Here is a 12,873-nt window from a genome sequence, read left to right on the forward strand (position 1 = left end):
TAGTAATGGCTAGAGTAGTCAGGGTTTAGAACCCCAGTCGTTTTTTTATTGCTGTCTATGTCCCCACTAGGGAGATTTATTCCCTCTATTTTTTTTGGTGATCATTGTCACCAGGACTGAAAATGAGTGAAAATCCAAAATTTTTAGTTGTCCCCTGAACAGGAATTTAGTGGAAATCTTACACTTATTTCCACTGTTGACAAATATTTAATAAAGGATTTCCTTTTCTTTGGAGAGATGTCCTTTCCTGTTGTGTCTACAGAACAGGAAGTAAAGGGGAATCTCCTAAATAGGACACAGATGGCACAAAACTGACAGGGGTTTCAAACATTTAAGCGATAGGAAAAAAGGTCATTTCAACAGCTTGTCATTGTAAAAAGATCTGACTCATCAATTAGACCGGAGTTCTTCTTTTATTCTTTATGCCAAACTTCCTCTGTACTAGTTGGTGCTCACCTCAACCTTCAGCAAAATTACAACCAAGGTCTACAGAGCCGAGTAAATGTCATGGGAATGGGAGCTACCATATGTAGCACAGTATGGATTTTCCAAGAAAATGTCACACTCTCCATTAAACATTTACTGCTTAGTACACAGTAAAAGGAATGGAGAATAGTATGTGTTCTGTCTCAGTGCCAGTGTTATAATCGGTGGATGATCTGAGCTAAGACTGCTGCTGCTAAGATTCAATCAATCATTTCCTGTCCTGAATGTTTATGCCCAGCTCTTGAGAGGTAAATAAATTAGAAAAATAAGACCTAACTTGGCTGATCTGGTGTGTGCAATAAGCAGCATATAACTGGTTGGTTTGGCGCATTTTATTATCTTGGAACCAAAGCTTAAGTTGCATACATTTAATAGTATCTTAACAGCAGAAACGTTAAAGAAGAACTATGGGGTTAGGGCTTTTCCCCATAGTTCTCCTAAGGGTAACGGGAGGACACAAACTAGCGTCCTCCTGTCACCCAAAGCTCAGTATACAGCTCGCGGTATACTGAGACGCCGCAGCTGGAACGAATCCCGACAATTATGTCTGGATCCACCCAGCTGCGTGAGTGACAGTGGGTTCTGCCTATCTAGAGGCAGAGCCAGCTGTACCCGCTCCCTCCCCGTCCATTCCGCCAGTCACCGCTGGAGGATCGGACAGGGGAGGGGGGAATCCAGTCCCTCCCCTGTCACGGCCCTCTGCACAGATAGATCGAGAAGTGAGCGAGCGCCGGTATGTGTTCGCTTACTTCCCGAACTAATGAGCCGACCTGTGACAGTTTCATTGTCACAGGTCGGCTCAGATTATGAGGCTGAGTGAAAATTACTCGCCTCATAATTCTCCTTTAAGGAATATGTACGTGCAAATGTTTTTCAAAATGTAGCAGGAAGTTTGGAGTTTAAAGCTGGTCATACACTATATGAATTTTTGCTATTTCTTGATGAAACGGCTGATATTCACACAGTGGGTTCCGCAGTTGGCACCCTTTTGGCTGGCATCCCTTAATAAGTTAATTGAAGGATCCCGTCGGTAAATCTTCGAACAAACCGAGCCGGCAGCCACTATCAGAATATAATGAAGACAGCGGGAGATTCCTCGATCAACGCTCTTAAGCGTGGATGGAGGAAGAAAATATAACAGAGTATTATATATAGCTTTTGTTCTACACTTAGCTCACACGTTATTAAAGATGCAAGCTTTAGGAACCTCTCGGGTTCCTTCTTCGGGCATTATACACAACTATACTACTTTCTAAAAGTGGAAGTTCACCCTAGAATTACCCAGTAATCATTAAACAGCCATATAACAAATGTACCTTGATAAATGCATAGCACCATCTGTCTTCACTACAGTTGTCCAGCAATTAGTATTGGAAAACTGATGGCTATTTACCAGTGGCACCATGCAACTCTTGGTGTTGCTTAGACTCCGGTCATGCTATCTCAATTTTTTACAGCATGAGGACAAAGAAGTGCGTTCAAGCAGTGTCCAGTCAGTCTTTGCATTCACAGAACATAGATACCATGAGGGGGCTGAGTGACACCAGGAGTTGCATGGTGTCGCTGGTATTACCCGGCGGTTTTCCAATGGTGATGCCTGGACAACCAAAGCATGGACAGAAGTCAAACATGGTGTTATGCATTTATTATGGTACATGTGTAAGATGGTTGTTTGGAGTTCAATAAATCATTTTCGGGTGAACTCCCACTTGAAGCAGCAAGTTGGAACATCTTCCGATGTGTGGGGGTCTATCGTCTTTTAAATGTTTTCTGTGTATCAAGGAAAAAACGTATGTATTTCAACAATATAGGATTATTTCATCTTTAATGCAAAGAACAATACATAGCGTAGTACAATTAACAGCACATCAACCTGTCAGAACTGATGTGTGACTGATGTGTGACTGATCTAAATAAAGGCAACGGTTATTAAGTGTTGCTTACATTAAAGGAGAACTATGAGGTGAGTGCTTTTCACTCACCTCATAGTTCTAGCCGACCTGTAACAATGAGACTGTCACAGGTCGGCTCAGTAGATCGGAAGGTGAGCGAACACATACCGGCGTTCGCTCACCTCTCGATCCTGTCACGGCTCTCTGCCGTGACAGGGGAGGAGCTGGATTCCCCCCTCCCCGCTCCGATCCTCTAGCGCTGACTGGCGGAACGGACGGGGCAGGGGGTGGGTACAGCTGGCTCTGCCTCTAGATAGGCAGAGCCAGCTGTCAATCACGCAACTGGGCGGATCCCGGCATAATTGTCGTGATCCGCTTCAGCTGCGGCGTCTCAGTATACCGCGAGCAGCAACTTGCGGTATACTGAGCTTAGGGTGACGGGAGGACGCTAGTTTGTGTCCTCCCGTTACCTTAAGGAGAACTATGGTGAAAAGCCTCAACCCCATAGTTCTCCTTTTAAGGAAATTGTCATCGCTTTTTGTATTGTTTTATTGGATAAGCATGAAAGCTTTGTTTGTTGATGCATTTTCATACGGTATTTCTTCTATTCTTTCAGCAACTCCATCCTTTATGAAGAGCGTGTTCAGTCCTATTTTGCTACTAAGCCTTATCACTATGTGTATTACCCAGCTCCGACTCATTTTCTACATGGGAGCCATGAACAACATTCTGGAATTTCTGGTAGATGGAGACTTAGAGTCTGGTAAGTGCCTTACATTAACCAACTATAGAGAATTTTGCATGACCAGAGGCATAATAGTGGTGATAATTCACCTGGGAAGTTCACCCAATGCTAATATTTGAGTTCTAGATAGGTGTTGAAGTGAACTGAGCTAAATATCTTCCAGGTGCATCAAAACAAAAGATGCTATGTGTCTTACAGTTTGTTTTCTTTCCAATGCATCCTCAGTAGAAAAACCTGACTTCTTCCAGTAGCTGCAAAGTGTGACCATTGCTGTCTGTGGGGAAGCAGTGGAAGTGGAAGCAGTGGCAATGGCAGTGGCCTCTGCAGAGGTCCATCACACCCCCCTACTGAGTCAGACCAATAGCTTTGTAATCAGCAAGGCTCATACTCCCTGCTAATTGGAGAGCTCTGGCTTTAACTCAACATGGGTTTTGATGGACCTCTGCAAAGAGATCCGTGCATCCCTTAAGAGAGCAGGGTTCGCATTCTGTAGCATGCTCGCACGTGACAGGCTTTTCTACTCAGGCTGTGGCTGTTTTTGAAAACAAACTGTAAGAGTTTGATGCACCTGGAATGTATTCAGCCAATTTAATTGGTCTTTCAAAAAAATAATAACCTCCTAGCATGTAAAAAGTGCTTCACAAATCTGCAGTCGCTCTCTTTGACCTCTGCTAATACTGTGTTGAATGAACAAAATTCTGGAACTTCCTGAAAGAGACAGAGCTTACCCACCCCAAACCATCCTCTCACATGTTTCAAGGGCATATAGTACAGAACAGCCCGTCATTCGTGCATAGCAGAGGGCAATAAAAGCTGCCTTAGGTAACCCCTGGAGGACAACTTAATAGCCCTGAAGTGCTTAGCTGACTTGAGGGTATGAAGCTGAATTATCTTTGCGCTACTATAAGAAGTGTCCGGGAGCACTTCTAGAATGTGCCACAGTTTAGGGGTCTTTTAATGTCGCAAATGCTGGACGCAGTTACTGCACAGTTGAGAAATGATGCCAAATGTTGAAAAACATGTGCAGTAAGTCGCAAACATTAATATGTCATGAGAACACTTAAAAAAAGACACATAACAGAGATAAAACTTTGCGGTTAGTTAGCATGAGCTTTTGGTCTTTGCGTCTAAAAATGATGTGGCAAACACATTCATAAATTCTTACCTCATAAAGTAGCACTGCGACAGAATAAAACCGAACCCTGACCGCTTCTCAAGTTTGCACCTGTTTAAAGTGATAAATCTTTGCCATCTGTGACACTTGGCTGCCCAGGAATACAGACGCACAGGTCTGAAAACCTGACGCATAGACGTTTATGAACGAGAGGCAGTCTGACCTGCAAATTATCATGAAGCTAATTTGATTGATAAATGTCCCTCATTACATTTCACATAAAATGGAGACGTATCAGTTGACTGTATACATTCATTGATGTTACAGCACATTTCCTACACGGTGGTTTTTCAAGGTCTTGTTCAGTCACCTGCATGTTTTAATAGTTCTCTCAGCTGACTTGTTTTGACACAAGTATTGTTTCTATGACAAGGTGCCCTTCAGTAACTGTAGACAAAACACACCTAGATATGAAGATCACCACATCTGATGATCAGGTTGTTCTGGCTGTTTTGCTGCGCTTTGTCTTATTGTGCCAGAGTCAATCACACGTTTCATCATCAAAATACCTGCAGAATGCAGCTCAGTGTCCTGATCTTAGCCTTTCCTTCAAGTCTGAATTTGCAGCATTATAATGAGATAGAAATGACAGCGCAAGCAGTTTGAAACAGGAAAGGAATATTAGTGACAGCTTTAAACCCATTTTATACCTCAGCTACGGGTGAAGCATACAATCCTTCATGGCCTGTATTTAATCTCCCCTTTGCTTGTAATACAATGGCCAAGCAGGGCAGAGCAAACCCAGTCTTCATTTTAAGTCTAAATCTAGAGCGCCCCCCAATGTGGAAACTATTTTTAGCAGCTGACAGATTCATTTGGTGTTTACCTCGCTCATCTGGGTCTGTGAAATTGTTTGTGGCACGAGTTCAATGGAGGCAATCCAGTCTGAGCCTGCTCTATCAAGAACGATGAAGCGATGAGTTGAAAGTCATTTTATGAGACAGGCTTCCAGGCATGCAGAAATACATATGCAGGAAAGGACACGTGAACGCGGAGAGGAAAACAGACATTTGGATGAGCGTATACTCCGGTTACCAGCTAAAGTCACCACCGGATGTTTAACACAGCATGCCAGTTTAACAGATGACTGTTTACATACATATTGATTAGTACATTTTAGGGGAAAGAAAAGCAGTAAATAATTGTCACCCGATCTGGCTATTTAAGGTCAGATTGTAAAACCGTTGTATGTGAATGTGTTTTCCATGATGTCAGCAGATATGCTCTGGCAGGGCAATCGTGAGGAAATGGTTGATCAGCCAAAATGGATTTTTTTGGATAATGACTGTTGTTTTTCTGCGATAAGCCAAGTGCCAGAGGTGCATTCTCACTACATAAACATGCTTGCCACACATGAGTGTATGTCATACAAGTAGTAAGATCTACGTCGATAAGGGAAGGCCATTGCTTTCCATTATAAGACATTTTTATTATACTAGGGATAGTGACATAACATTTTAAATATTACTCAAACAAGCTCTTTCACTTTGAAAAACTTCATACATCCAGTATTAGTGATATGTGTACGTAAACTATAACAGCGTCTCTTATTTGCTCCCTTTTGGTCTGTTAAATATTCGATTGAAAGCGTTTTGTTCCCAGTGGCGTAACAATAGCGGCTGCTATGGGGCCTGGGGGTGGAAGGGGGCCCCAATAAGGATTGCAGAAGTTGCTGCTGACCCTGACATTATTAATCAAGAAGAGCTGACATCAGATATACGGGGGGGCAGCTCTCCTGCTACGTGACTTTAATATCATTGACAGTAGGGATGTTGCTGGGGGACCCCATCAAAATTTTGCTATGGGGCCCCATGATCTGTGGTTACGCCCCTGCCTGTTCCCTTTGTAATGAGAGGGGAAGGTTTTCTGTTGTCTTAACACACTCTTCAGACAGACTAAGCCCAAGGTGAAAATGCTTCTTCTCTACAGATACAGTGCAGGGGCAGTATATGTACAGTACTAGGACACTAGGACATGAAGTGTGTTGCTAGTATTATTACCAGGTGAAAGTAAAGGGAAACAGCATAAAACAAGCAACAAAAACACGAATGCAGCCCTCACATCGAATTACTGGTAAACTGCAGTATATTACATTTTGGGTTTTGGGTTTTAGGGATGTCGGGTTGGGTAGGACATGAGGCAGTGAGCAGATGTTTAAGGGGAACCCATTACATCACCCCCATCTGTGTAAGCTAAGACCCATATTTAGTGCTGTATACTCCCATCATTTTACCTCTCGATTAAAGTCACTTTGAACCTTTTATGGCTATAGCCAACACATTTCTGAGGATAGGCTCTTCCTTCCCCAGGGCTGTCCTGGCACAGTGCTGCTGATGACAAAGTTGTAAATTGTGTAGCAGGCCACTGTGAACTTTGATAACAAAGTAACACATTGTTTTCACAGTTTACAAGACCCAGAAAGGTGTCTTTCTTCAGGTGTGGTTGTTATGGATAATTGAGGAGAGTACAATACATTATGAGTGATGCAAATAAATATGAATAGGTGGAAAGAGAAGAAATAATCAAAAAAAAGTGTCTTATGAATATAAATGAACTTGTAGCTTTGGGGAGAAAAGTTGGAGATTGTTTAACAGGCTATTGCCTGAGCAAATATTTAGTATGAAAAGGGCCTTGTTCTTAGTGATTGACTTGCTATGCTTGGATTGCTCAATTCCTTATTATGAAATCCCTTTTCTAAAAAGCCAACTCTTAGAGCCAGACGTTTACCTGCACTGATTGGTTTTATTCCAAAACATACAACCCTTTTTAATCAGAATTTCTACTTGTACAGTATGCCTCCAGCAGTTTATGTACACACCTGAAATAATTGATAACAATAGTACCTGAGATCTAGTGTGCTCTCTTACCAGGAACCAACAGGAGCTTTCCTTCTATTACTTCATTTGTCATTTTTGATGTTGCAGTGTTCAGGGCAGGCACAGTATGGCTCCCATTGACAGTCTAAACAGCAGGGTGAGTTTAAACCAGGGTTAGGCAACCTCGGCCCTCCAGCTGTGGTGAAACAACTCCCATTTGCCTCTGGGAATCATGCCTGTGTCTGTCAGAGTCTTGCAATGCAAACTATCCTCATTGTCTGAGATTATTTCATTTGAGTATTAGCAGTCTACCCATGTTCAGAGAACTGAAAGTAAATTGTCAGTCTGTAGTATTTCACAGATTTGAAAAGCTCTGCTGTATATAGAAATGTTTTCATTTGGACCAGTGTTTTCTTTGAGGGACACCACATCCAGATCATCTCCAGACCAGATTGTTTCCGGACCCAAAATGCATCCTAATGTATCCCTATGCTATTTCTGGCCTCTGTTTACACCAGCGTACTCCGTTCCAGACCAGATAAATACTGCATGTCTCATTATGTCTGGTCTGGAATGCACTGGAACTGCTTGCAGGTTTGCACCATTTTCCGGACCAGATCTGGGGGGCCCGTTCACACCATGTGCGGACCAGATCCAGACCAGAATGTTTTTTGTCTAGTTCAAAAATGCATGCCCATTCATTCCTATAGTAAAAAGTGAGGTCAATTCACACCACTGCGTTCAGTTTCAGAACGTTTAAAAAAAAGGTACTGCATGCACTATTTTCTCTGGTCTGGAACACACAAAAATGCATGTAAACGCACCAGAACGCACTGGAACAGTTTAGAAAGTCAATTGAGACAAAAAAAGTACCAGAATGCATAAAAAACGCACATAACCGCGTTTGTAGTAACACATCCAGATCTGGTCTGGGCATGGTATGGACAAGCCCTTAATGATCCTTCCACATTCACTTACCTCCTAAGACTTTAGTATAAATTTTCAGACATTAAAACAATGTATTCACTATGTGTGTAGCTCCATCAGATAGGAGCACCTACGTTACTGTATATGTTGTGACCTTACTTGGCAAGTAAAGAGGGTTCACCTAGGGGCACATTGCAAAAGATAACCCTTGCAGCATTGGATATACATATGACTACATAGTGGGAATTCTGCTCTCTTTGTGCAACAATAACTCATTTCCAGATGTCACGATATGCTGATATTGGACATTTGTGTAGTTTGACTTCCCCTTCTCTGTACTAGCCGCTGATTCAGCACAGACATAATCCACAAGCACAAGACATCTGGGTAATGTTGTGGGCTCCCCTAGTTCAGGCTGGATCCAGTTTTTATTTCTCTGATTTAGTCATCCTTTGTGTAACATAGCTTCTATATGTATTCTGAAGTCTGTGCTAACTCATCTCTTTCTTGTATTGTTCTCTTTGCTGTCACATGCTGCCTTGCTTTCTTCATAAAGTGATGCACACGGGTAAGCCTTGGAAGTAGTGCAAACCAGCTACAATATCTGTTATGTCAGATAGTCTGTTTCATATATTGAAAGGACCAATGCATAAAAAAGCTACTTGACACAAATAAGCTACTAACAGAATACCAGTACAAATGTCAATGTAAAAGACGTCCTGTCAGCTGACCTAATAAAAGGCCATGGTGAGGCAGTCAGCCTTACCATCATTTTTAAAAGATCAACCTGCCTAAAAATGATCCTTCAGTTCTTAGTAGATGATGGAGGTTAAACCACAAGACAAGCTTCTTATATTCGTGAGAACTCTACTGGTGATATCTCTACGTTTGAGTTCCTAGGTCTGCACACATATTGTGGCCACAATGAGAGAGTGGCCTCTCTTCCTGTTGGATCTTTTGTTTATTTTAAAAAGGACAAATACAACAGGAAGTTCAGAGTATCTGAACCTAATAATGATTTAAAGTGCAACATACTTTTGCCCACTCTTGCGGCGCAAATGATTCAGAGGAGATTCGTCATTGTTCTGATTTAGCTGATTAGATTCACTTGTAGCACATTTAAAATGATTGCTTACAAGCATAATTATGTTTCCTGTCACTATTTTTTTACATTTATCCTTTCTCTTATATGTGCCCGACTGCATACTGTATAAATGTATATGTTTCCACCCACACAAAATACATATATGCCAATTATGCAAATTGTATTTGTCGTTTTCTGTATTATTCTAAAAAGATGGCATTCCCATCACCAGCCATGTTGCTTAACTGATTAGCTGTTACCTGTTCACTGGTTTGGAGAAACCTATGGTAAATTGCATTGTTTTGTTTTTTCTCTACAGTCAGTTTGTATACATCCATCTTTGGAGTTTTACAGTTGCTCTGCCTGATGACAGCCCCTGTTATTGGATACATCATGGATTGGAAGCTCAAGGAATGTGACGATGGCAATGATGATGATGAGAAGGATGCTAATCAGTACGTGTTTACTCCTCTAAGAGACGTGTAGGCTGCACACACATTAGAATGTGATATACATACTTATAGGAGATCAGAATAAGGGTTATTGTAAAACTGACTGCAGGAGGTGTATGCAAGCAAGCAGATGTACCTGCATACACCACGAGTAATCTTCCAGAACATCTGGTAAGCCCTAGAACCCAAAGCTGGAGCTCTGACCCGTCATCTTCTGCATCTCACTATTGGCCATTGATGCCGCCCATCAAATTGAGTGAATAGCGCATAGGAGACAGTAGCAGGGAGCCCGAACATGTCTTTAGTAAATGAAGTCAGATTGATCTGCAACTCTAGGTATACTTAGATGCCTGAATTTAGGGCTCTTTTTTCACTTGCATTATACGACACAATATTGTCCTGCAGTGGAAGATCCATTTTAATATATGCACACATACTTTTTCCTTACGGTAAGTAGAGATGCACCGATACTGGTATCAGTATCGGTGCTGATACCTAGTATTTGGGTGAGTACTCATACTTACCCAAATGCTCCGATACTTACCCCCGATACCGGAACTTCCAGTCAGAGGGAGATTTCCTCTGACCGGCAGTGCCGTGAGGAAACATGGAGCCGGCGAATCAGGAAACCGAGCCACGGGTAATGACTCCCGGCCCCGCTTACTGATTGGCCGGGAAGCCGACTCCATGCTGTTTGGCCGGCTTGATGCTGATTGGACGGGACGCCGGCTTCTCGGCCAATCAGAATCGAGCCGACCAAACAGCGCAGGTAATGACAAGCTGCCTGGCTTCCTAAATGCCCGGGAAGTCAGCTCCATGCTAGCAGAAGTACCGGTACCAGTACTCGATACCGAAAAACCGGTATCGGTGCATCCCTAACGGTAAGGTGCAGTCACACTTAAAACAGTACATAAAATAGTTATTAATAACAGTTGTATCCGCCAATTTTATTTATGTTCTTGTTTGCTTTCTCACAGAGATGGAAAGAAAAAGAAAAAGCGCGATCGTCAAATTCAAAAGATCACAAATGCCACCAGGGCCTTTGCATTTACCAACTTGCTGCTAGTAGGCTTTGGAGTCACATGTCTTGTTCCAAACCTGCCCTTACAGGTACGTTTAAATGGAAAGTCCCTAGGGAACTTCCTTTGTGGATGGTGGTTACGCTGCCCATTCATCAAAGCAAACTTCAGACACAGCAGTAGAGCATTGTGCTTATGTCTAAATTGTGTTTGTTTCTTTACAGATCCTGTCTTTTATATTGCACACAATAGTGAGAGGATTCATCCATTCTGCTGTGGGTGGACTCTATGCTGCTGTGTAAGTATATTCAGTAAGGCTCCATCTTTATTTTTGTAAGGTTTTGGAAGAATCTGTCATGAAAGAACAAGGAAGGCTGCCTTGTTGACCTGATTTTAGGAATGCCAGTTCCCTGCATGCTGTGCTGAAGCTTTGTATTTGGTTCTGTTTGAGTCTGTGACTTGGAACAATATAGATATAAGGGACTCTGACACTTTTTTGACACTCTAGTGACATCACTAAATCTCACTCCAAACCTCATAAGACTAAAGCTGACCATACATTATGCACATTTTGGCAGGTTCTTCAGGCCCTATTTTTTACGCCCTATTAGAACTTCTATATTGCCACCAAAGTCACTTTTGCTATGGCCTTTTGTCCTTCCCACCCCATTATTTTCTCAAAATCAAACTGGCAGGTATAAATCTCTTATAAGAGTACTTACAAGGTGACTCTAATAGTTTGTGGTGCCAGGCATGATTGAGAAGAAACGTTAAGGGACATTTAGCCCCATCTGCTGTTTTGCCTCTGTAGTTTTAGGCCAGTGTTGTCAGTCTCCTCATTTATAACTGTAGATGTGTTTTACATGTATTTATATGGTAAACAAGACGCCACAAAAAAGAACATAAAATGATTTATATTGCAGTGTAGTATTTAAGATTTTAAAAAAAACTAATAGTAGATATCCACATCCTTCTGACAAGCCTCAAGAGCTGAACATACACATACATATAAAAACTTTAAATAAGTGATTTTGTTTTAAACATTACAAACACAGTGAGGGGAATTTATCACAACTCTAGCAGACAGAATCTTGTGTAGCTTTGCATGGCAACCAATCAGCTTCTCTTTTTCATTTTCAAAAGCTTAACTGAATAGACTGAAGAGAGAAGCTGATTGGTTGCCAGGGGCTCCAGATTCCAACTTTACCGTACACTTAGCCAATCATGTCTTCATGCATTCATATTTTTAAAAGAACAACTATAAAAAGACTTTCGATGTTATTTAGGTATGCAGTCATTTATGTATTTTATACAGAATGCACGAAGTTTAACAACCTTCATTTTCTTTTCCCAGATACCCATCATCACATTTCGGTAGTTTGACGGGCCTGCAGTCTCTCATTAGCGCTCTTTTTGCACTCCTTCAACAACCTCTGTTCTTGGCTATGATGGGACCTTTGAATGGGGATCCACTCTGGGTAAGGACTAGTTTACAGAGAATATAGTGAGAATTCTAAAATATACAGTACGAAAAACACTTTATATTACATTTATGACCAGCTAACTGGGGTAAGATCTAATGGTACATCAGTAAGAAGGTGTCTCTTTGACAATAGACTTTTAGAAGATGATTAGTAAATGACATTTTATTTGGCTGGCTTGCAAGTGAAGGCACCGCCAACTGTTTGTTTTACAATATTAGACAGTTCAGACACCCAATCATGGAGAACACAGTTTTAGCCCACTAGGCTCGTTATCCAGGAGTTCTAGCATTTTAGTAGACATCAAATATTTAAATATAGGCCAACAATTTTTTTATAAAAGGCCAACTATTTTGATACCATAGTAAAAATGAGAGTGCGTAAAGAAAAAAAAACACTGCAATAAAATAATTAGTTTTATTACAGTCTTTTTTTTCTTCTCTGGTGCCCCCTTAAATTCCTCTTCCCTGGCAGCATGCTGAAGATAAGGACTGCTGCCCTCTGATACACCCTCTGCCCACTCACAGCTAGCTCTAGTCAACCGGCTGGGGACTGACCTCCTTTCTCACACAGAGGGCATTGGTCCTTATCTTTACACACAGCGTGGATGGAGGAATCTCCACTGCTGGCTATTGTAAATGGGTGCATTCCCTCTGCAGCTCATAATTTTCCACCTGACTCATTCGATTTTACATTGATTTTTGTCAAGACGGGTGGTGCTCGCTAGGCCGCCCACGGTTCGAATTTCAACCAATTCAACAGTATGTCCAGTTTCTTAACCTGTTGGCCTTTGACCA

At 41.8% G+C, this 12,873-nt stretch overlaps 1 protein-coding gene across 2 annotated transcripts in view; it reads left to right on the forward strand.

Moving 5' to 3' along the window:
- SLC43A2 (solute carrier family 43 member 2) overlaps nt 1-12,873 on the forward strand; it is a 69,454-nt gene that overhangs the window by 54,677 nt on the left and 1,904 nt on the right. Inside the window, exons 9-14 of one of the 2 annotated variants that reach the window (XM_018573884.1) lie at nt 2,995-3,141; nt 8,597-8,608; nt 9,444-9,579; nt 10,554-10,686; nt 10,820-10,893; nt 11,950-12,073. In XM_018573884.1, coding sequence (XP_018429386.1) covers nt 2,995-3,141; nt 8,597-8,608; nt 9,444-9,579; nt 10,554-10,686; nt 10,820-10,893; nt 11,950-12,073 — 626 coding nt within the window. The remainder of the gene's footprint in view (nt 1-2,994; nt 3,142-8,596; nt 8,609-9,443; nt 9,580-10,553; nt 10,687-10,819; nt 10,894-11,949; nt 12,074-12,873) is intronic. The other variant, XM_018573892.1, reaches the window with a different exon arrangement.

The sequence above is a fragment of the Nanorana parkeri genome, unplaced genomic scaffold (genome assembly GCF_000935625.1).
Source record: "Nanorana parkeri isolate BGI_ZX_2015 unplaced genomic scaffold, ASM93562v1 scaffold48, whole genome shotgun sequence".
In the NCBI taxonomy this organism is placed as follows: domain Eukaryota; kingdom Metazoa; phylum Chordata; class Amphibia; order Anura; family Dicroglossidae; genus Nanorana; species Nanorana parkeri.